The sequence below is a fragment of the Bos javanicus genome, chromosome 26 (genome assembly GCF_032452875.1).
Source record: "Bos javanicus breed banteng chromosome 26, ARS-OSU_banteng_1.0, whole genome shotgun sequence".
Taxonomy (NCBI): Eukaryota; Metazoa; Chordata; class Mammalia; order Artiodactyla; family Bovidae; genus Bos; species Bos javanicus.
The window spans coordinates 17,030,335-17,055,169 of NC_083893.1; the positions used below are offsets into that span (position 1 = coordinate 17,030,335).

The following is a 24,835-nucleotide window of genomic DNA, read 5'->3' on the forward strand; positions in this document are numbered from 1 at the left end:
GCAGATAACTCAAACACAGCAGAGCTCTATGTGATGGGGGATTCTCAGAGAAAAGGGAGTAGGCTAGGCCAGCAGACATGTTATACGAGCTGGCAATGTTAGGACAAACACTTAAACCAGTTTCGGCCAGACTATGGAATATCCTTTGTAGTTTCACAAACCAGGCTGAACATCAGAAGCACCAGAAAGCCTTTTAAAAAGATACAGGTTCTTCTAGCAGGTGAATTAGAATCTCTAGATACAGGGCCTAGGAATCAACATTTTTAAAGAACCCCAGATTTTGATGTGACTACTTTTGGGAACTCCTGCTTTAAAAGACAAGCTTAAATGTCAAGCAAACAAATACATCAACAGAAATGGGAAGTTATTCATAAATAAGAAACCCTATATATGATAAACAGGGAGGGTTTTTTTTCCAGAGAGCAAATTCCTTTCTTTAAAATACAGTTTTATTTTCTGATCATAAATATCAGAAATGCTTATTAAGAGAGATTCCCATTTTAAACATGCTAGTCTTTCAGACTTTTGTTTGTCTAAGTACATACGTATAAATATTTTTGTTTTACAAAATTAGGACCATAAAGTATATGTACTATTTCATGGCCTATTTTATTCACTAAAAATAGATCATGAGTATTTTCATATGGCAATAAGGACTGGTCTACTCAGATGGTAAAGTGTCTGCCTGCAATGTGGGAGACCCGGGTTTGATCCCTGGGTGGGGAAGATCCCCTGGAGAAGGAAATGGCAGCCCACTCCAGTACTCTTGCCTGGAGAATCTCACGGATGGAGGAGCCTGGTAGGCTACAGTCCACGGGGTCGCAAAGAGTAGGGCACAACTGAGCGACTTCATTTTAACTCAATTTTCAGTGGTTGTACAACATTTCAATCTATGGTTGCATCATAGTTGATTTAACTAATCCCGACTGAGCGACTCCACTTTCCACTTTATTGTTGGGACATCCCCCCACCCCATAATGTTTAATAAGTGGAATTGTTGGGTTAAAGTTTATGAACATTTTTAAGGCTTTTGATACATATTGAATGGAGAAGACAATGGCACCCCACTCCAGTACTCTTGCCTGGAAAATCCCATGGACGGTGGAGCCTGGTAGGCTGCAGTCCATGGGGTCACTAAGAGTCGGACACGACTGAGCAACTTCACTTTATGGTATTGAACTCCCCCTTCACCAAAACCTTATATATTTCTTTTTCCCACTGCCACTTTGGAGCAGTCTCTCAGAGCTATCTGAGATGCTGCCTCTCCGGCTGCAGTCCTCATTTTCCCCAAATAAAACTTAACTCACAACTCTAAAGTTGTAAATCTTTTTTTAGTTGACAGATCTCATATACTATAGTTTAAAAACGTATGGTAGATCACAATGAGACCATTTTACACCCATTATCCAGGATGGCTAAAATAAAACAATAGCAAAAGGATGTGGAGCAGCTGGAAGCCTCATATACTGCTGGTGGCACAGCCACTCTGGAAAGTAGTGTGGCAGTTTCTCAGTAAATTAAACATAAAGTTGCCATATGGCCTCCTTCCACTCCTTCAAATAGGTCCTCTGTTTTCCTAAATGCTGTCCTCTGGTCATGAGTAGGTGGGGATCTGTTTAGCCAAAATAAGTAGGCTGCCTCAGAACTTCCCATGGGGAAAACTGAAATCTGATTCTTCTCCTTTCTTCACTTAGTCTCTATGGTTGAGAACTCCAAGCAGTAGGAGACACAGGATAATAATGGGAAAGATGGAGCCTTTTTGAGAGCCTTCTCCTCTGCTAAATGCCATTTTGAAGGGAAAAAAGAAGTCGAATGGATATTTCCAGTCCATTCTGGGTTGGCCTCTTGGAGGCTCTGGCTTCTGGGTAATGTCCACAAAGGTCACCACCGTTTTCAAAGGTACTTCTGTTTTGGGCTGGGAATCCTGCAGGAAGAATGTCCATGACAGGTCAGTGCTTGGCACCCATTCAAATAGCCCTCCAATTTGAATGTTATTATTACTACCCTGAATAAAGACCCATAACAGACTGCTATGCAGTTCACTTTCTGAGACACAGGAAATTACTTACTTAGCAACAGTTGGACCAAAACTATGAACACTTACACCTACCAAAAGACTAACTCCAGCTTCCCCTAGCTGGGGAGCTGGCCTGATAACAGAGAAGCCACTGCTCCTGTTACGCGTTTAGCAGCTCTACCTTATCATGTCCCAAATGGCTCCAGGCTCTGAAACAGTATACATGTACTAGTGTATGTAGTAGCAGCAATTTTCTTCCTTCTTCAGTTGCAAGAAGAAACATGAAACTTCATGGAAAAGGCAAAGAACTTCAGCAATGTAGATTTAAAAAAAAAAAATCAAGATTCACAGAATCTCAGGGTTAGAAAGGATCCTCCTAATCACCCACCAATTCAAGTCAAATGAAAACGATGCTCCCAAGAAAAGGGACCTTGTCAAGCTGACTCATGTAGCTTTGGGTAGATATGGTTGCAGCCTGATGACTAGAATCATGTTTGTCTAAACTGAATTAACTCCCTTTGTTCCAACTCTTCACCAGGCAAACTTTTGATTATAATTTGATAGTAAGTAACTATCTTGTTTCTGTCTTCACTCTGATGCCACATATTATCTCGGCTTTTGCCTTTGGCAACAGTAAATGTCAGGTTCCAGGAACATAATTTTGCTTGGTATAACCCTTATATAGATATTTTAAAAATGAATGTGGGGCCAGTGCTGTGATAATTTTGCATGTCATACTAACTCTTTGGACTTTTTTTTTAAACAGTGACGTTCATGCAGGGCTTGGTATACAATTAATGTAACTTCTGTGGCTCTGAAAGCCCCACATGCATTCTAAGTATAGCCAGCTTAGGCTGAAGATGCCAGGGTTCCCTGATTCCAGCCAAGACTGGCTGAGACTAACCAGATTAAAAAAAACGGGGAGGAGTTTATTACTGAAGGATAAGCAATAACCTATCTTTAGACTATAACTTACAAAAGGATTTCCTGTTCGGACTTTAATTTTTCCCTAGGAACTTCATAATGGGGAGAGGATGTATTCAATTTTTGGAGCAAATCTTTTGCAGTTGACATTACTGAAATATGTTAATACTGTTATTTAACCTCACTGCAGAATGCCTGATGAGCTATATAAGCTGGGATGGCTAGAAATACTTTAGGATGGAAAATAGAATAGAGAATGGATTTTCAGCCTTGTGTTCAGTGTTACCTAAGAGTTGATTTAATTAATGTATTGTTCTGACTCATTTCAGAGCCTTTGGGGGAGGGCAAGTTTTAAACTGCCCACAAGCAGGAGGAATTGTGGTTAAAACTGGGGTATTGAACTCATAATGGAAGAGTGCAGTTGTACATTAGGAAGCTCCCTGCTGCACACTCAAGTCATAACCACCTGCCTAGTGTTTATTAGTGATAAAGCTGGAATTCTGATCTCCATCTGACTCTTTTTAATTGGTTTCAAACTCAGGTAAGGAAAAGTGTCATTAGCTCTGCAAACTCCCAAATCAGGGAACTTTTGGTCATTCTATGAACTTGAGGTCATTCTATACTGAGAACAGACCTTTAAGATAGCTATGAGCCCAAGAAAGCAACTTTTAGTTTCATGTATGAAAGTGAAAGTTGCTCAGTCGTGTCTGACTCTTGCAACCCTATGGACTGTCCATGGAATTGTCTAGGCCAGAATACAGGAGTGGGTAGCCTTTCCCTTCTCCGGGGGATCTTCCCAACCCAGGGATCGAACCTAGGTCTCCTGCATTGCAGGTGGATTCTTGACCAGCTGAGCCACAAGGGAAGCCCAAGAATACTGAAGTGGGTAGCCTGTCCCTTTTCCAGTGGATCTTCCCTACCCAGGAATCAAACTGGTGGATTCTTTACCAACTGAGCTATCAGGGAAGATATCCACTTGAATATATATTTAAGTCTACAGTGGTGTTTCACAGCTGGGAAATCCTGCATGTTTTTTGTAAAAGTTATTTGAATTGGTTGTTTTTTTCAGATTCACTGAGGATATAGGCTCATCAAGAGCTACTACTAGACTTGATTTTAGGATGGCAATGTAAAGGCATGTCTTCTTTCTATATATCCTAAAACCACTCTAATAAGAAACAGATACAAAACTCCATCTTCACTGAAATGGAGAGATAACATAATACATGAATACAGAAAATAGATGGAAGCAAGGTTTCACAGAGGGTTAGAAGGCCAAACCTAAAAGCCTTCAGAAACTAGAAGAGGATCTCTGTAGAACCCTGACTCAGTAATAGGAGATAACAGGGAGGTAGGGATGAGGCAGGGACAGAACATGGTTACTGAGTGATATCCTCCTCAATGAAATCAGACAACCACCCTTTCCCTGTTTCAATGAGAGACTGGAAAATTTAAACCAGAGAAATTCTGGATTTCAAGATATATAGAAAGGACAGAGTGAAGTATGGAACCCAAAATAGGGAAATTACTCTGCATAATGAAATACCTTGCCCCAGTCTGGCTTCAAAGTGCTGAGAGATGCTCTTACCACATACCCTTTAGTTAGGAGCCAGCAGGGTTGTTTTGTTGTTGTTTTTTTCTTTAGAAAAGTAATAGTCCCAACAAAAAGACAAAAAGCTACTGACATCTGGCAGTCCTATAATCTTGTAAAGGCCCAATTAGTACAAAAACATAAACAGCAGAGTACCATGTAATAAACTGTATTTACTTAATGGGTTTGTTGCGATAATTCAATACTTATTTAAAAAATACTTATAAAAGATATTACCAGTGCCTGTCATATAGTAAATGTTCAATAGATGTTTTTCTATTATTATTATCAGACAAGAAGATGTAAGTCTACACAATGTTTTGCTTAAATTCTTCTTTATTTTGTAGTTTGTTCTTGGGAACATTCCAAAAATGTTGCTATTTTACTTTTTGTAGTGAGAGGAATTTAAAGTGTTTCTAAAGCTACATTTATACAATGAAAAGTCATTTTGACAGTTCAGTTCAAACTTCAGACAGCCTTCACTTCAAGGTGTAGAAACATAAATATCCTACCAGGCTAAGCAGATAACCTAAATGAGAGAAGTGGGGCAGGTAAGGGTGGGTAGCTGCAGGCTGTGTGAAGGAGGTATTTTATTAGTGGCAATCACCATTCAGTATGGCTTCCCTGATAGCTCAGTTGGTAAAGAATCTACCTGCAATGCAGGGGCCCCTGGTTCGATTCCTGGGTTAGGAAGATCCACTGGAGAAGGGATAGGTTACCCACTCCAATATTCTTGCTTCCCTTGTGGCTCAGCTGGTAAAGCATCTGCCTGCAATGTGGGAGACCTGGGTTCGATCCCTGGGTTGGGAAGATCTCCAGGAGAAGGGAAAGGCTACTCTCTCTAGTATTCTGGCCTGGAGAATTCCATGGATTGTATAGTCCATGGTGTTGCAAAGAGTCAGACACAACTGAGTAACCTTCACTTTCACCAATTGGTGGTAGATTTTATGCCATGAAGGAGTGTAGGATCTCTTATCACCAGATTTTCAAGACAAGTCAGAGATCTGGATGTCAAGGTAAAATTTCTTGATTTTTAAATGCTGACACAAATTTTAAAAAACAAAATGCTTTGCAAATCAAACAAGTCCACAGGCTAAACAGGCTACAGGCTGCTTGTCTGCTACTCAGCTTTAGTTTTATGCCATCATTCAGACACACTATGCTGACTGACACAGCCTGGGTGAGACCACTGTCAACTACAAACTTTCAAAGGATGGCCCATGGGGTAAGGAGAAGAACTGCAGAAGATATACCTTCAGCAAAATGTCTCCTTAATTAGCTCCTCCTTTTATTACTTTAGACACTTTGGAACATGTATACTAGTTTTCTTTGAATAGGCTCTTGCCTAATGAGAAAAAATTGCACAGGAAGTCCTGAGAGACAGGCCTGTGTGGATAAAGGGAAGTGATTTAAAATTAAGGACAAATAATCAGTATAAACATATAAAGAAAAAATGAGTACTTATGTGACTTCAGGAGAAAATTTCCATTCAAGACTGCAGTAAAAAAATTTCAATACAGATGATAAAACTGTCTGTTATAGAATTATTTGCATTTGCTATTGGAAGGACTGATGCTGAGGCTGAAACTCCAGTACTTTGGCCACCTCATGAGAAGAGTTGACTCATTGGAAAAGACCCTGATGCTGGGAGGGATTCGGGGCAGGAAGAGAAGGGGACGACAGAGGATGAGATGGCTGGATTCGATGCACATGAGTTTGGGTGAACTCCGGGAGTTGGTGATAGACAGGGAGGCCTGGCATGCTGTGATTCATGGGGTTGCAAAGAGTCGGACACGACTGAGCGACTGAACTGAACTGAACTTTTTGTGATATGACACTATTGATTCATAACTCCTTTTACTTTTACAAGGGCATAGTATCTTTCATGGAAGCGAGCTTCTCAAGTGAACATTTTTGTATAGTCAAAATTACCTTTGCAAATCATTTAAATCACACTAAGTAAGGGCACATGATTTGGCATATCCCAAATCACCCCTCAGTATTAATAAATTCAACAGAGTTAATTTTTGCTCCATCACTAGAATAGAAATTGTGTCTTCAGTTATGCACAAATAAAGCACAACTGAAATTCTCAGCTGTTAACCACTTAGGACAGTTAGATGTGAATGACTGTAAGTGTGATTTTGTAGAGGGGACAGACTAACCTGAAAAGCTGCTGCTAAGTCACTTCAGTCGTGTCTGATTCTGTGCAACCCGGTAGGTGGCAGCCCACCAGGCTCCCCTGTCCCCAGGATTCTCCAGGCAAGAACACTGGAGTGGGTTGTCACTTCCTTCTCCAATGCATGAAAGTGAAAAGTGAAAGTGAAGTCGCTCAGTCTTGTCCAACTCTTGGCAACCCCATGGATTGCAGCCCACCAGGCTCCTCCGCCCATGGGATTTTCCAGGCAAGAGTACTGGAGTAGGTTGCCATTGCCTTCTCCAACCTGAAAAGCTAACCTCTATTAAATACTAGAAAAATACAATGATTAAAAATACCTGGAAAAGACAGAGGCACTGGGTAGCTTCAATGCCTAAGAGAACCAGAGATTCAGGAAAATAAAAAGAACAATCCTGTAGGTATATTCCCAAACTACACAGGTATTCATGAATAAAGATACAGTTCATAAATATAAAACAATAGATTCAGTGCCGTATCTGTAACAGGTTAAATGAATCTTACAGAAAGAGTTCTGTTTTATTCAGTAAGCCAACACAGAAAGAATGGAATGTTCATATTAACACAGTTTCTGGTAACGAGTTTGAACACATTTATAGGCATAAAGAGCTAAGGTGCTCAACTTGTGTGAGGGAAGAGCTAAAGGTATTTTACTTCTGACTTAAATGTAGTCTCTAGTTTCTTTCTTTTCTGGGAGGTAAAATCAATGACTTACAGGTAACAATTTCAATTAGTTTTAATTTCCATTAAAAAATAATAATCTGGCATATCAGTTCATACATGAAGTTCACCAGGACCTAATCATTTTATTTTTGAACTTCCCATAGCTGTAGGCAGTTGCTAAAACTGTCCTATGGCACATCTTAAACAGCAGGTATATGTTTACTACATATTAAAATTATTTATTTTAATGGAGTGCAATCAGCCAAGAATTGATGATTACAAACTAGCCACAGTAGTAACTTTAATAGCAACCAATTGGCCAGAGACTAACAAATGTGTGACTGTCACTGAATACATAGAATGTCATAGAATATCTTTTCTGTGGTTGAATCAAACTGTATAGTAATTATAGTATGATAATTTAAAACAAAGTAACCTATACTGTAGTCATGAAATTTAAAAAAACACAGGGAAAAAACATAGACTGAATTTACCATGAAAACATGTTAATTTCAGTAACCAGTTAGGGAGGATCTACTTGAAAGTTAATTGTTTCAGCTCATTCTGACCAAACATTAGAATTTTGGCTGGTAGCATAAACTGACTTTCAGGAAGTTAAAAAATTAACTGGTCATCAAATGACTGATATAATAATCTAGGCTTTGCAAGGCTTACCTGTATGGACTGGAGTTGGTATAGAAATCGGGCTCCTGACACATGAGCTTGTGGGTTGGACTGGAGGCCTATATATGCCCACAGTATCTGGATCTCCAGGGAAACTGGTATGACACAGCAGGAAGTACAGTGCATAGCCTGCAGGAGAGTAAAGAAGCACTTGATGGGTAATTGCTGATGGTTGCCTGTAGTTATTAATATTTATCATGCATTAAGTAGCTGTTGTTTCTTAAACATTACACAATAACAGAGAAGACAATGTGGCTTAGGGAAAGGACACAGAAGTTCATAAGAGGTCGTATTATTGTTCAGTTCAGTTGCTCAGTCATGTCTGACTCTTTGCCACATCATGGACTGTAGTACAACAGGCCTCCCTGTCCATCACCATCTCCTGGAGCTTGCTCAAATTCATGTCCATCAGGTAGGTGATACCATCAAGCTATCTCATCCTCTGTTGTCCCCTTCTCCTCCCACCTTCAATCTTTCCCAGCATCAGGGTCTTTTCCAATGAGTCAGTTCTTTGCATTAGGTGGCCAAAGTATTGGAGTTTCAGCTTCAGCATCAGTCCTTCCAGTGAATATTCAGGACTGATTTCCAACCAGGATGGACTGGTTGGATCTCCTTGTAGTCCAAGGGACTCTCAAGAGTCTTCCCCAACACCACACTTCAAAAACATCAATTCTTCAGCACTCAGCTTTCTCTATGGTCCAGCTCTCATATCCATACATGACTACTGGAAAAACCATAGCTTTGACTAGACAGACCTTTGTTGATAAAGTAATGTCTCTGCTTTTTAATATGCTCTTTAGGTTGGTCATAGCTTTTCTTCCAAGGAGCAAGTGTCTTAATTTCATGGCTACAGTCACCATCTGCAGTGATTTTGGTGCCCAAAAAATAAAGTCTCTCACTGTTTCCATTGTTTCATCATCTATTTACCATGAAGTGATGGGACCGGATGCCACGATCTTAGTTTTTTGAATATTGAGTTTTAAGCCAGCTTTTTCACTCTCCTTTTTCACTTTCATCAAAAGGCTCTTTAGTTCTTCTTCGCTTTCTGCCAAAAGGGTGGTGTCATCTGCATATCCGAGGTTATTATTGTCCATGATCTTAAAAAAGATAATATTCTAAAATGGAAAAACTAAAATAGAAAATAAAATGGAAATACTAACATAGAGATAAATAAAACATAAATAAGCCCATGTACAAGGGTTATAAGAAGTGCCCAGTGAGTGGTGGAGTCACTATTGTGGAATGCCAGAAGCAGCAGCCATTTCTGGTTGAGGATGGCTTCATAGAACCGGGATGAGTAATGTGTGATGGAGGAAATGGTGTTTAAAGGAAAATTTAGGTAGAGAGATGGCACATAAATGGTATGCAACTAGAATAGCACATGATGCCGTTGAGGGGCAGTTACTGATTAAGTACAGTTGTTACGGTCTCCTATGTGCCAGGCATGTGTGAGGCACTGGCCCCGAGCTGACCACTTGACTGAAGCAATGGATCTGAACGCACAAACAGTGGAAAGATTAAGGAAGGATGTTTCAGGGTTAGATTATGAAGCCCAACTAAGCAGTCTGACTCCAGGACAATTAATTCTAAGATGCAGGAAGGACTGGTGGAAGTGAGGACATAAATCAGGAAGTTATGATAACTTAGCAAAACAAACTATGCTCAAATATGCCTTGCTTTTCTAACTTCACACTTTTTATTTATAGTAAGACTTGGCACCCCACTCCAGTACTCTTGCCTGGAAAATCCCATGGACGGAGGGGCCTGGTGGGCTGCAGTCCAGGGGGTCGAGAAGAGTCGGGCATGACTGAGTGACTTCACTTTCACTTTTCACTTTCCTGCATTGGAGAAGGAAATGGTAACCCACTCCAGTGTTCTTGCCTGGAGAATCCCAGGGACAGGGGAGCCTAGTGGGCTGCCGTCTGTGGGGTCACACAGTCGGACACGACTGAAGCGACTTAGCAGCAGCAGCAGCAGACATAGGCAATAACATGTCTAAACTAGGAACAGGGGAAGACAGACCATGTTTACATTCAATTTATTCAGGAACTGTCAAACTCTTCAAATTGGCTCTACTATTTTGTAGTCCCACCAGCAATGTCTGAGGGTTCCAATTTCTCCACATTGCTGCCAACTCTTGTTTTTATCCATTTTTAAAATTATAGCCATCCCAGTGGGTATAAATTGGTATGTCCTTGTGGTTTTGCATTTCCTTAATGGCTAATGATATTGACTAACTAATGACCTTTTCATGTGTTTGTTCCAAATATTTTAGAACACTTTCCCTTTCATTTTTTCTATCTATATTAGGAAAATTTTTCCATGTTATCAAATATTCTACAAAAATGTGATTTAAAAATGTAAATAGTAGGTTTAAGAATCATAAAGAGTAAATTCCGCTATAATCTCAGTCCTGGTCACTAACCATTTCTTAATACTCAGCTATGTATCACCCCAAACCACGCTCCCTAGGTATGGCTTTATGAGGTTTAAGAAAACTTAATTTGACTACAGTTGTCCAAAGACTGGATCAAATGACTGATACAATAATCTAGGCTTTGCCTAATTATCTAGGCCTAATTATCTATTTGCCTAATAATCTAGGCTTTGCCTAATGTTCTGCCTAAATAAATTAATTTACGGTTTATCCATATAATGGAATAAAATGTACTTGGATCAAGTACATGTATCTACATGCATCTACGTATCCCCCAAGTCTCACTAAAAGGAAAGAAGTATACAGGAATAAAGTCATAATAGTGCTGAGAAAGGGAAAGGGGGCACTTTAAAAATAAAATCTAAGAGGAAAGGCCTTTCAAAGTCTGAACCAAAATTCAAGAGTTGAAAAAAAGACTGATAAATCTCACAATATAAAAATCAATTTCTGTATGGCATAAAAACCATAAACAAAGTCAAAAGACAAATGACAAACTGAGAAATAATGTCTATAAATCAGATAACAGAAAAGAGACAATTTCTCACATACTCAAAGATTTTCTACAAGTCATATGGCTAGTAATTCAATAAAAATGGGCAAGAGATATAAACAAATCATAGTGAAGAAAATAAGAATTATTCAACTGTATGTCAAGATACTCAACCTTACTCATAGTAGGAGAAAAAGAAAACTACATTGGGATACTATTTTTCACTTATCAGATAAGCAAAGATTAAAAGCTTGATAACCTAGTATTGAGGGTATGGGTAATAAGCCATCCCATAGATGGATGGTGGGGCTTGTAAATAGGTACAACCTGTATGGGAAATAAATTTGCAATATTTATTAAAAATTTAGATGCATATACCTTTGGATCTAGCAATTCTACTTCTAAGATTTTTCATATAGGCTTATTTTCACATGTACAAAATTGTGCCTGAACCAGGTTATAAAATGCCACACTGTGTATAACAGCAAAAGGCTGAAAACAACCTGAATGTTCTGCCTAAATAATTTATGGTTTAACCATTTAATGGAATAAAATGCAACTATACCATGCAAAGGATGAGGAAGCTTATTATATACTGATATGGAACAAACTCTCAAGATCAAGAGAAAAAAGCAAAGTGCAGAGCAGTATTTATGATCTTATATCATTTGGATTAAAAAAATATGAGTATTTACTTGTGTAAGCATGTAATATCTCTGGAAGGAAAGAAAGTAATAACTCAGCCTCTGTGGAAGGGAAGAGCTGTCTGAGAAAGTTTCATTTTTGTACTTTTGGAATTTTGAGCCAAGCGTATGTATTACTTACACAAGAAATAAAAAGCTTAAGTGAAAGGAAATAAAGATACAGTTGATTAAAGCCAGGAGGGACAGTGAAAGTGAAAGTCACTCAGTCCTGTCTGACTCTTTGTGACCTAATGGGCTATACAGTCCATGGAATTCTCCAGGCTAGAGGGGGCAAAAGAGGAAGTAGATTTCTTTCTTTTACTCTGACACACAGATTTCGCTATTTCACTTAGACCGGAATCAAGAGGTACACCGGCTAAGCACTGATGTCGTGGCCACCAGAAAGAATAAAAACAGAAAAGAGCTGAATGAGATTTCGTCAGGGGTAGTGGGTATTGAGGTTTTTATTTTTTCTTAATACTATTCTCTAAACCTTCTACCTTGAGATTTTTCTCTAAGTAAGGAAAGTTATATATATATACCTGACCTGAAATGATGACTTCAGATGGCCATGATTTCTTATAGTCTTTCTTTTAGGACAACCACATTATCTTTCTTCTGTGACAACCAAACCAACTATGGAAACAGGTCTGGTTTTAATCTTAATAAATAAAGGCGGAAAGTAAGCTTTTGTCAGAATGTGTATTTCTTTCCTTACTGAAACACTGTAGTTCCTGCTGAGGATCCGGGTCCACTCTCCCTTCTGGGCTGGGTCAGCATTTCCAAAGATGGCAATGTGCTCTGGTCTGGGACTTCCATGGAGAGCCTGATCAAGCTCCTGCTGCAAATGGCTGCAGTCCACCCTTTTCAGCCTGAAATGAAACAGCACGGAGTCGAGTCCAGGGCTAACATCATAATGTAATTCATTCAAACATCAGAAATAATACCAAAAATAAATTGTGGGAAACAATCCTTCACAGGTATAAAAGACTCAAAAAAAACACACAAAAAAACAAAAAACAACCCCTCTTAGCAATATTATTTAAAGACTATTCCTAACATTCTCTGAACTCTAATTCAAAATATAAAAATTGCCACATCACATATTCCCTACAGGTAGGGACAAATTTGTTAAAAATGATGTGGAAGCAAAGTATTACCTGAGATTGCATCCAGATATTGCATTCACTCCAAATTGTACTTCGTGTCTCTTAATAGAGCAAGTTCCATCACCCTGGCTCTGTAAGAGGGTCATCTGAGGTGGAAAGTGATGGTCAAGGAGATCATAAAAGAAAAAGTAGGCCGATTGGAAAATGTATGCTTAATATTTGCTTAACACTATTGGTACTTTACTAATATCATGATATTATTCAAGTAACATTTTTGCTTCCCTCTGGCAATGAAAACAGAGAATTATTGTTTTTCCAAAAATGACCATATACCTTAAATATCTCATTAAAATAAACACAATTCAGTCAGGATCCTCACCTTCAGCCAGTCTAATATAAGTTCGAAAGCCTTTGATACCATCTGCGTTTGAGAACATAATATATTAATAGTTCGGTAAAGGAAGTCCTTGGGGATTCCCTAGTGGCTCAGTGGTAAAGAATCTGCCTGCCAATGCAGGAGACATGGGTTTGATCCCTGGGTCGGAAAAATCCCCGGGAGAAGAAAATAGCAACCCACTCAAGTATTCTTGCCTGGAAAATCCCATGGACAGAGAGAGGAGCCTGGCAGGCTATAGTCCATGGGGTCTCAAGAGTCAGATACAGCAACTAAACAACAACAAAGGAAATCCTCACTACCTAAAAAATGGGGAATCACAGAATCGGAAAATCCAAAAGATCAGTAACTAAAGCTTTTGTCATTAGGCTGTAGTAGGCCACCCAGATACCCAAAAAGGATACTGAGTGTCTCATATCACCAGTTAGAACCAGGAGTGGCTTTCCGACAATATAGCCAGGATTCCCACTTCTAGACCCAGTAAGAGAAGCAGCTGTGCTCTGTTGGAAAGCCTGCAGAAAGAGTGAAGGAAAGTCAGTATGGAGAAAGTCATGCTCGCTCACTTTTCCGGTGTGGCCTCATGCCCTTCCTTAAGGCAATGCTGCAGGTTAGCTGCACTGAACAATCTGGCTTCCTTCCACAGTGTAGCATTTTGCAAAAATTGCTCCTCCAGCATCTTTTACTTTTTTCAATTCACTAAAATAAATCCTTATTCATATCCATCTGAACACTCCTTCTACCAAGGATTGCAACTAAAGATCTATCAAAGCTCTCTCAATCCTGTTTTCCAAAATTACTATTAACTCAGGGCTATGTTCAGTGTAGCTAGAATCAGAGGAGTTTAAATGTAATTTAGAACTATATTTTAATTAACTATAGATGTTCCACAGATGAATACTCTGAGTGACATGGGATTTAGTGAATCACTTGAGGGTAGAGTTGAGAAGAAACTGGACTCTGCTATGTTCAAAAGGAAAGAAAGTAGAAGCAAGTCAAAAGGTGGTGATCAAGACTAGAAACTTAAGCCGGACATGAATAAAATGCTGAATGTCCAGAAACATGAAAAAAGCTAGTTAAAGAATTTGTGTGGGATGTTAGCTAAGTTTATGATTCAAAATGACGATTTAAAAAAAGTGTTTGGCTTTGTGCGTGAAGTCCTGCTTTGCTGGGGGAATATGTTAATGAATAAACCTTGCTGAATCCTTATCACTCGAAGTTAAATTACAGAATATTAAATGTTGAGACTTCGGTTGACAGACTGAACTAGGCCTTCATATTCTTATTCTATCTTACATGTATTATAGAAGCAGGGGAACTATTTTTAACCCGATATTTCTTTCTTCTTGGTCCCCTATAAGAGAAGAACCCTAACCCTGAAGTGAATGATGAAATCTTGCTGTAATGAAGTGCCTGGCTCAACAGTTAGGTTCGTTTGTTCAAAACTGACGGAGACTTTCTGGATTCCAAAAGTCCCATTGGTCTCTATCTCATAGATGACCTGAAATACAAAAGTAGAATCAATTAATAAAAAATATTTTGTGGGCCAATTATGTTTAGGACAGATTTCTTGTTTTTAAGGGTTTTCCTATAACTGAATAAGTCAGAATGGTGACTATAGTTAACAATACTGCATTGTGTATTTGCAAGTTGCTAAGATAGCAGATTTTAAAAGTCTTCATCACAAGAAAAAAATTGTAACTATGTGTGGTGATAAATGCTAACTTATTGTGGTAATTGTTTCACAGTATATACATGTATCAAATCATTATGCTGTACACCTAAAACTAATATAATTTATATATCAGTTATATCTAAATTTAAATAATAACTGGATAAGGGAGACTAAAAGTGTTATCTTAAAAATGCCAAATACAAATACTATGAAAAGATAAAAGTTGACTTCATATTATATCAATACATGAAAAAAGAAATTGAATAGAGCTCTTTGAAAGCGTTCATGGGAGAGGTGAATTTATGATAAGAATTGAAAGGGACGAAACATAAATTTTGATTGCATGCAGAGAAAGTGAGTAGGAGCACAGGCAGAAGTGAACATGGAATGGAAATCTGGTTTACTTCGCTTTCACCATGTCTGAGGATGAGTTAAGATAGTAGCTGGAGATGGAAGTCATAAAAAGGTAAAGGTAACCTTAGATTTCTGAGCATAGGTTTTAAAATGATGCTTTCCAATAATTTTTACTTTTGTTTGTTGCTTAGAACAGAGAGAATAGAGGAAAAGAAGTTGACAAGTCTATTTCAGACTTTCAGGTGATACTGATTTTGTCAACAAAAGAAAGTGTGGTCAGTAAAAACTAAACAGACTGCACATGAGCAAAGAAAGAAGAATGATAAATAATCTTAATATTCGGGACACGAAATGACAGAGGACAGTAACGATGGCAACGACTGAAACACGCTGGGAGGTAGGTGATGGGCTCAGCTTTTGGCATGTTAAATTTCAGATAATGCACAAAAATTCACGTGGGGTTGGTCTGGTACTTAATGGAAGATGAAGCACCTCTGGTAATGCTGATCAACATACATTAGTCCCGAATCTGATGTCAGCACTCCTACCTGGGCAACAACATTCTGACACGTGTTTCCAGCCAACACAGGAGAGCCAGCCTGTGAGACAGGTGTTACAGGCACCTGGAGCTGGAACGGGAAAGAGGCAGAAGAAAGCATTTCCTCTTCTAGCTTATATATTATGCTGAAATGAGTATTTTTCCTTTCTGACAATCACCTTCCTTTCTCCTTCCACTGCCAGTCTACCACTTCAGGTCAAAAGTCATTGTTATTCAACACTTCCCAAATGTATTTTGGGGAACATTACTTGTATTAGATATAAAACAAAGGCTCCTCGGTCAAATAAGTTTTAGAAATACTGTATCTGACACATCCCTCTTAGAGATTGAGAAGGCTTTCTAGTGTATTAAAAACTTTAAGAACTCCATCCTAAATATAAGGTTTAACTTTATTTAATCCAAAGTTTCTCAAACTTAGCTAATACTTATGAACTCTTCATATGATACTTATTAACACACAGACAGTTTTAGACTCATACTTGAACAGCTTGATACATCACACATAATTCTCTTTTACCATTACAATCTAGAGTGAAACTGCCTCAGATGCAACGGAATCAAATATTCTCTTTTTCTTTTTCCTGATAAAAAGCATCATACCTCCATGTTCTGCAGATCACTCATACCTCTTGGAACCTGGTATAAGAGAACAGCAAGGACATGAGTGTGCGTGTATCTTACATAAAATCTCCAGGAGCTTGTGGTTTCACATTTGTGGGAGGAAAAAAAAAAATCAACTCTTTTTTTCTACCTGATTCTTCCTTACACTAAAATGCCAGGAGCAGATTGAGGGGAGGCTAGATGGACTGCGATGCCCACCTCCTCTGAGCAGAGCTCTAACAAACAGCAAAAGCAGGAACTTCTGGTGAAACAGTGATGTCCCCTTCTCCTACCTCCCCTAGCGAATTCCATTAGCTGGGAGGGTGAGAATCTTTCATCCTGGCTACCTAACCCTACTTCTTTCATCTTTCTTCAGATGATAGGGCTTCTTGGCCTTCTGCCTTTTACGTAGCTCTTAGAAGGCGATGGCACCCCACTCCAGTACTCTTGCCTAGAAAATCCCATGGACGGAGGAGCCCAGTAGGCTGCAGTCCATGGGGTCGCTCAGAGTCGGACAGGACTGAGCCACTTCACTTTCACTTTTCACCTTCATGCATTGGAGAAGGAAATGGCAACCCACTCCAGTATTCTTGCCTGGAGAATCCCAGGGACAGGGGAGCCTGGTGGGCTGCCGTCTACGGGGTCGCACAGAGTCGGACACAACTGAAGCGACTTAGCAGCAGTAGGCATTCTGACTTCCAGTTCAGTGCTTTCCCCACAACCCAAAAGTGGGAAGCATGGTGACTTTTAAGTCCACAGTGGTGACAGTGGGGAAAGAAGGGACACCCACCTTCAAGACTGTGAAGTTATAGTAAGAGGCAGCATTGAGGGCAGGATCCGAGGTACAGCTATCTGCCAGATTCTTGAAGAAACGAGCACAGGTTGTACTTTTACTCTCCAGGAAACCTTAGAATTAAGGTAGTGGTAAATAACAAAGCCTACTTTTAAGTTGAACGAAAAGGGTAGCCCTGGTGTTCTGGACTCACCTGCAGGATTGCTCTTAGCACAGAGCCCCCCAGCTCCAACTCCTGCAGGCTGCCTCAGCAAGCTTATTACAGACCACTTGGGGAAGTAAGTCAGAATGGGGTCGCCAGCCTAAACAAAGGAGAACAGAAATTTATTCACAGTGAGACTGGACTGAACTCCACCAGAAAAGAATAAGAAACAAAAGTTAACTCAGTAGCTTGTTAAAGTGGACAATACTTCCCTCCAAGACAGCTGACAATGGCTTACCTAGGTAATGGCTAGGTAAAGGTAATGGCTTACCTTAACTTTGAGGTGGGCACCTCAAAGATACTAGGTCAGTTGTCAGTATGAGAGGAAAAACCAACCAAACAATCCCTCCCCTTCCCCAGGCTCACCCTGTAGAAAGATGGTGGTGATTGGGTTTGGGATGTTGAAGTGAATGATTCACCTCCAAACTCTGTAGCCAGGGCCTGAAAGTTGGTTGCATTGACCTTTTGGAGCTTCTGGAGATAGTTTAATCTTGCTAAAATTTTTTAAAAGAAAGGTGGGTTAGATAAAAGAAAATCGTTCATTTTTATGTATCTGGAATACCAAGAAACTAATCTTTAAAAATATTTTTATTCAGGCATAAGATATACACAGTGAAGTATGCAAGTGCACTAATCTTAAGCATAAACTCAAGAAGTTTTAAACATTTATACACTTTTTTTTATTACTACTCAGATTAAGTTATAGATTTTCCCCAGAAGTTTCCCAATCAATGTGCCATCTTCAGAGACAATAATGATTTTGATTTCTATCACCTTATAGTTTATTATTAAGATCTGAGACAAGAATATGACCAAAGAGTGCCAGTCAGTTCCAAGTCTCTGATGTCAGGAATATATAAGGTTAGCAGTCTGTGATGAAAATAGGAGTCTCGGTAATGTGCACATCTGTCCCATTCTAGGTGAGTCTCTAGAACCACAAAATGGTACTGTTTCCATAGGAATATGGCAGAGTTGGAGACAATATCTGACTTGTCCTCTCCAAGTCTTCCAGTTTCCTCTAAACTTCAACTGACTAGTCCTCATAATAAAGTTTCCATCTTTCAAATATATGGATTTGTCATCTTTTATTCTTTTCACATTATAATTTCTACATTCAAGTTTTTCAAATACCCACCCAAAGGGTATTTTGGTAACAATTTTGTAATTTATATTATAGCAATGTATAAATCTTTCCAAACATCTGCAGCCATCTTCTTATGGCACTTCAGAACCAGGAAAGAGATGCAGATAAAGGCCTCTGATATTGTCCCCTGCCCAGAGCATGGCTTGTGATGAACACCACTCTGCTTTACCGTCCAAGTTTTCTGCTAACTTGAACAAAGAATGTAGCAGACAATGGTCCATACTAGTTTGTTTCATTCTTCATAATTATGGTCATTTGAACAGATTCAAAAGGAAATCAAGATCTGCCTCCCCAAAAGCTAATGAAGATGCCATATTACATAAGCCTGACCTTTATCCTCTGTGATCATAGGGTCCTAATCATTTGACTTTTCAGCTTTCTGATGGAACAGGAAATGAAGAAAACTCTCAATTGTGGGGCCTTTCACACTACTCACTTTCTGTGTATCTCCTAGGTCTGTATTACTCAAAGTCCAGTGCACAGACTAGCAGCCCCAGCATAACCTGGAAGAGTGTCAGAAATTCAGAATCTTAAGACACACTCCAGACCTACTGAATCAGAACGTGCGTGTTAGCAAAAAGATCTCCCAGGTGATGTGTGTACATATTAGAGATCGAAAAATCTTTGCTCTGTAACAGGTGATGCTAAAGTTCCTGGTCTGCAGACTATCATCTTCCATCTCTGATCTGAAATGTTCACATTTTGAAGCTTCCGGAAGCTGTTTAATATACTATTTCTTTCAGAACTCATACCCTGAAAACCACATGGAAGAAATACTTACCTCACTAAAAAAAAAAAAATGTAGTTATATGTATCTTTAACAAATGAAAGAACAAAAGTTAGAGTTAAGCTAAAAAAAAAGTTGAGATAGAAAATATCCATCTGGACATTTTTTCATGGCTTAACTGAGTAAGAGAAAGTTAACCTTTTGTCTCTCGCTTCAGTGCAGGGATATTGGAGGTAGTGATGGTAAGCAGGAATCATGCACCTAAGGGGCATGGGTGAGGATAGCAATAGAATTTTTGCCTAAAATTTCCAACATCATATATGGAATATTACACATAACAGGGCTTAAAGGTATTTAGACTTAGACTGATACAATTTCAGGTGTGGAGGGAGGCTAGAGGTCCTGTGGCCCAATCCCATTGGGAAATTCTGACCCTGAGAGGTAAATGAGTTTCAAAAGGTCACAAAGTCATCTGACAGGGCCAGGAGTAGGTCAGAGATCTTCTGATTCCTGGTCTAGGGTTTTCCCCACTTGGTCAATGTTGTACAGTCTCTGACTAATAATGTCTGTTACTGATGGTCATTATCAGCAAATATTAAGCACTGTGGACAAATTCATGGTCCATCCTTTCTATGTGCTGACAATTTACCTGGGGAGACACAACATTCATATAAAATGACAGCAATGCAAAGTATTCTATATGTCTAAGGGACTGGCTCTCAGGTGTTGTTGGGGAAACAAAGTACAGAAACATTGGTCTGGAAACTGTGCAATATCGCATGGGAGGCAGGAGGGGGTTAAAAGCAGGAAGCACCAATTTGGATGTTATTGCGATATCCCTTGAGCGTTTTCACAAGGCTGGAAGTAGAAGGTAATAGGAAATTTAGGAAGTACGGTGTAGCTGCAGCCTTATTTTATACCTTAATTTTTTTGGTCGCACCTCAAGACATGCAGGATCTTAATTTCCTCACCAGGGAACGAATCTGGGTCCCTGCATTGGAAGCACAGACTTTCTACCACTGAACCACCAGGGAAGTCCTGCAAACTTACTTTAAAATGGAGCATTTGCCTTGCTCCCTTTATCTTCTCACAACCTGAATGGCAGCAAGGCTCCTGATAACTGCTTCCAAATTCAAGTCCCCCAAACCCAAAACTGGTTGTTTTAGGAAACAAATATAGTTTTGCAGTTTATTTTCTAACAGTGAGATGAAACCAGGAAAAGCTGACTTCAGAGTATAAGGGACATTTAAGTCTTTTATGTAAGAACATCATTTTTCTTCTTAGACAATAAATTTTAAAAAGATATGTCAAATGTATATCTTTAGAAATGTTATTGTTATCACCAGCAAATTTCTAAGTCTATTTAAAAACTTTAATACCAACCACTTTTCATGTTTATTACACTCTGCAGTTACTGAACACTTTCACATTTAGGATTAGTGATATTTCTCATTTTCCTGTTGAAGAAATAAGCCTGGAAATGCTAAGGGATTTGTCCAAGTGTGCATGTCTGCTAAGTTGCTTCAGTCATGTCCAACTCTTTGTGACCCTATGGACCATAGCCCTCCAGGCTCCTCTGTCAGTGGGATTCTCTAGGCAAGAATACTGGAGTGGGTTGCCATGCCCTCCTCCATTGGATCTTCCTGACCCAGGGATCAAACTTGGGTCTCTTGCAGCTCCTGCATCACAGGCAGATTCTTTATTGCTGAGCCACCAGGAAAGCCCACCACGTCTGTGCAGCAGTAAGTAGATGGAGGGCTGAGACCCAAGTTGAATGTTCTTTCCCCTATGCTGTTGCCTCATGAAATAAAAACAAGGTTGATACAGACTCATTTGTCAAAGACATTCATTCAAATAGTATTTGTTGCCTCCTATGTCAGGCACTGGGAATTCAGTGAGTGTCTTCATAGAGGTTGTAGCAAGTCAGGGATATAGTTTATCTGTAATTATCTGAGCTAAGAGGATGGACAGAAATTAAAGTTCTCTATGGGTTTTCTGATCCACAGCCAATAGGGCAAAAGAGATTGCCAATGTTCACCAATAAGAGAAAAAAGAGAGAGTGGGGGACAGGTAAAGGATAGGGAGGATGATAGACATCCAAGGGGGTGAGAAGGGAAGGTTTAAAAAACAAAGAAAAGGAAAAAAGTCAGAGACTAAGCTAACTCTCAAAAAATATTAGGCAATACAAATAGCCAGCATATTTCTACTCACAATTGTTCACATGGACACAAAACTGCTTGATTCCATTTGAATCCATGAAAACTCTCGAAGGAAATGGGGAATTACTCCTGAAGATAAGAGAGTTGTCTACACACACCCAACTTGCAGACCTATAAGGAAACAGGAGGAAGAACAAGTACATTTAGAAGGAAGATTATATCCAAAGAAGGGTGCCCCACCTCTGTCAGTCAGATGCCAAAAAGAGGACTCCTTGGGCAGCCACGGGACAACACGAAGGTTCTGTTCTATTGGGCAGCCCTGCTTTAGCGCATCGGGAGAAGGCAATGGCACCCCACTCCAGTACTTTTGCCTAGAAAATCCCATGGACGGAGGAGCCTGGTGGGCTGCAGTCCATGGGGTCGCTAGAGTCGGACGCGACTGAGCGACTTCACTTTCACTTTTCACTGTCATGCATTGGAGAAGGAAATGGCAACCCACTCCAGTGTTCTTGCCTGGAGAATCCCAGGGACGGGGAAGCCTGGTGGGCTACCGTCTATGGGGTCGCACAGAGTCGGACACGACTGAAGCGACTTAGCAGCAGCAGCAGCAGCTTTAGCGCATCAGAAGAGGGACAGCGCTCCTGGGAAAAACCAAGGGAGTTCCATTCCTTGGAGTGGACGTGGGGGTGGGAGGCACGACGGCAAAACTCTTCCTACTTCCAAGTATTACTTAATCCCCTTTAGGATTCAACCTGAACATCGCAGCTCACCTCACGCTGCCTGGAAGGCAGAAGGAGAAAACTGTCCTCGGATGGAGAAGATAGCAGTCACTGTCGCAGCAGCAATTTATATCGCAGGCACCGGGTGTCAAGTCACAGACACAGATCGGTAGGACTATGAGAGTACAACATAAAACACAGCGAGTGCGGTGAGGATCCCTAAACTCTTCCAAGGTTCTTTCGACAGCCCCACTCCTTACTTTATGGGAATTCACTTGGATCTAAGTCGCTAGTTTCCATCCCCACATCCTTTCCCCTCACCTGGGAAGAGGTCCACGGTCTTATTCCCCGGTGTCGAGGAGGTCACGAAAGTAGGACCCGCCGTAGAGATCCCAGGCACCTCCGAGGATTGAAGGGTCCCGCCCTGCGTCCGTGGCCCCAGGTCCGAATGGGTGGGCATTGCCCTAGACGGAGACGGAGAGGGCTGAGAGAGGACCCTCTCGGGGACCATCAGGAAGAACACCTGCAGTAGCGAGAGCTTCAAGCTAAACATGGGGCAATACAGACCACCCCCACCCCGCCCCAAAGGGTTTGAGGCGGGTTTCGGCGGTCGCTAGACGCGTCGCTAGAACGTGGGTGGGAGGAGTCGCATGGCGTCTAACGTCATCCATATGCGCCTACTCATTGGCTCAGGGCGATGGCCGGGAACTCTTCAGCCAATGGAAGCCGGCGCTGTTACAAATCCTAAGCATCTTTCTGTCGGTGCCCTCCTCCTGCGACCAGGCCCTCCCAGGTCTCCGTCGCTTGGCAACCGACAGACAGGTGAAGGAGCCCTTGCCTCTTCTCTCCGCTGAGTGGCAGTAGGAGTTCAGCCAAAAGCCCGTGCGGCTCTGACTTCGCCTCCAAGAGGGCCGAGTCCTTCCTTGATAGAGGAAGCCCCAGAGGCTAAAACTAGAATTGCATCTTTTCCACTCCGGATTCTAACGCTGAGAATCCTTTTCTAAAGGATATTCTCAAGGAAGAAAGTACACTGAAGGTCACATACCTTAAAAAAAAAAAAAAAATCTCATCTATAATATTTTTGGGAAAAACATATTAGAAAGATTCAGCTCCTTCAGTTTTAACATTGAGAACATTTTCTTTAAATTTAAAAAATAGCCAAGGGACAGAGAAGACTTTTTTGCTGTTATTATAAATCGCAACTTTTTTTTTTTTGCGCCGTGGCTTGAGGTTCTCTGACCAGGGATGGAACCCAGGCCTATTTGATAGCCAAGGCCCACTGGACTGTCAAGAAATTCCCTAAATTGCCACTTTTTGTAGCCCTCTTTAGAAAATTTTGTTTCTTTCCCTGGAGTGCTGTGCCTCTTCTGACTCCCTAGTGCAGCGCTGGCCAATAGAACTTTCTGCAGTGTGAGAAATGTTCTGTATCTACACTGCTCAGAATGGCAACTTCAGGCTGTATGTGGCTATTGTGCACAGGAAAAGATAGTGAAAGTAAAAGTCTCTCAGTCGTATCGGATTCTTTGCGACCCCATGGACTATATAGTCCATGGAATTCTCCAGGCCAGAATACTGGAATGGGTAGCCTTTCCCTTCTCCAGGGGATCTTCCCAACCCAGGGATCGAACCCAGGCCTCCCTCATTGCAAGTGGATTCTTTACCAGCTGAGCCACAAGGAAGCCCAAGTGTGACTGCTGCTGCTGCTAAGTCGCTTCAGTCATGTCCGACTCTACGACCCCATAGACGGCAGCCCACCAGGCTCCCCGTCCTGGGATTCTCCAGGCAAGAACACTGGAGTGGGTTGCCATTTCCTTCTCCAATGCATGAAAGTGAAAAGTGAAAGTGAAGTCGCTCAGTCGTGTCCGACCCTCAGTGACCCTATGGACTGCAGCCTACCAGGCTTCTCTGTCCATGGACATGTTGCTGCTGCTAAGTCATTTCAGTCGTGTCCAACTCTGTGCGACCCCATAGACGGCAGCCCACCAGGCTCCCCCGTCCCTGGGATTCTCCAGGCAAGAACAGTGGAGTGGGTTGCCATTTTCTTCTCCAGTGCACGAAAGTGAAAAGTGAAAGTGAAGTTGCTCAGCCGTGTCCGATTCCTCGAGACCCCATGGACTTCGGCCTACTAGGCTCCTCCGTCCATGGGATTTTCCAGGCAAGAGTACTGGATTGGGGTGCCATTGCCTTCTCCATGGACATGTTAGATATGCATTAAATATTTAAAAAAATATTGTTTTGTTGAACTCTTTAGATTTAGCTCCTATGAATATTTAATGTTTATATTAATTATGAACTGCATTTCTTTATATACAATTTCTATAACCAACTGGAGACTATTCTAGATTTCCAAGTTTGCATTTTACTCTTTAATTCTAATCAATGATAAATCAATGATGTTATTAGTGAATTTATTCGTGTTGAAAAAAGAGTCTGTTGATTGAAGTAGTTTCAGGGTTGAGTGTAGGGAAATAATATTAATGGATTACTGAGTTGTTTTTTCTTATTTTTGGATTTTAGCACTTCACATGCTTTTTAAATCCTTGTTTTCTCTTTTTTGTTATAGTGGAGCAAAAATATTATTGTACTTTTGTTGTGATACGTTTGTAGGAAACTCTGTAATACAGAACTCTCAGTTCTTTTGAGATATTAAAATCTGGAAGATAATTTTGAAGGACAGGAAGTCTATTCACATGTTTCACACAGATGCTAATTTTAACATGAGGATTATATTGAACTAG

At 40.4% G+C, this 24,835-nt stretch overlaps 1 protein-coding gene across 3 annotated transcripts; it reads right to left on the reverse strand.

The window, feature by feature from the left end:
* Positions 1-431: 431 nt before the first annotated feature.
* TCTN3 (tectonic family member 3) lies at positions 432-23,116 on the reverse strand. Of its 3 annotated transcripts, XR_009733760.1 has the most exons (15): positions 22,419-23,116; positions 22,149-22,272; positions 21,431-21,549; positions 17,715-17,842; positions 17,340-17,448; positions 17,144-17,259; positions 16,354-16,389; positions 15,743-15,823; positions 14,541-14,666; positions 13,573-13,680; positions 12,826-12,920; positions 12,384-12,537; positions 8,983-9,152; positions 8,047-8,184; positions 1,837-1,924 (listed from the first exon to the last, which is right to left on the reverse strand). XR_009733760.1 is itself a non-coding variant. In XM_061402917.1 (14 exons), exons 1-14 carry the CDS (start codon positions 22,648-22,650, stop codon positions 1,691-1,693), a joined length of 1,800 nt encoding a protein of 599 aa, XP_061258901.1. In that variant the 5' UTR covers positions 22,651-23,096; the 3' UTR covers positions 432-1,690. The 3 variants fall into 3 exon arrangements, 2 of the variants coding, with proteins under 2 accessions (XP_061258901.1, XP_061258902.1); XM_061402917.1 differs by lacking the exon at positions 8,983-9,152 and having other exon boundaries at positions 432-1,924; positions 22,419-23,096; XM_061402918.1 differs by lacking the exons at positions 8,983-9,152; positions 16,354-16,389 and having other exon boundaries at positions 432-1,924; positions 22,419-23,098.
* Positions 23,117-24,835: the final 1,719 nt, after the last annotated feature.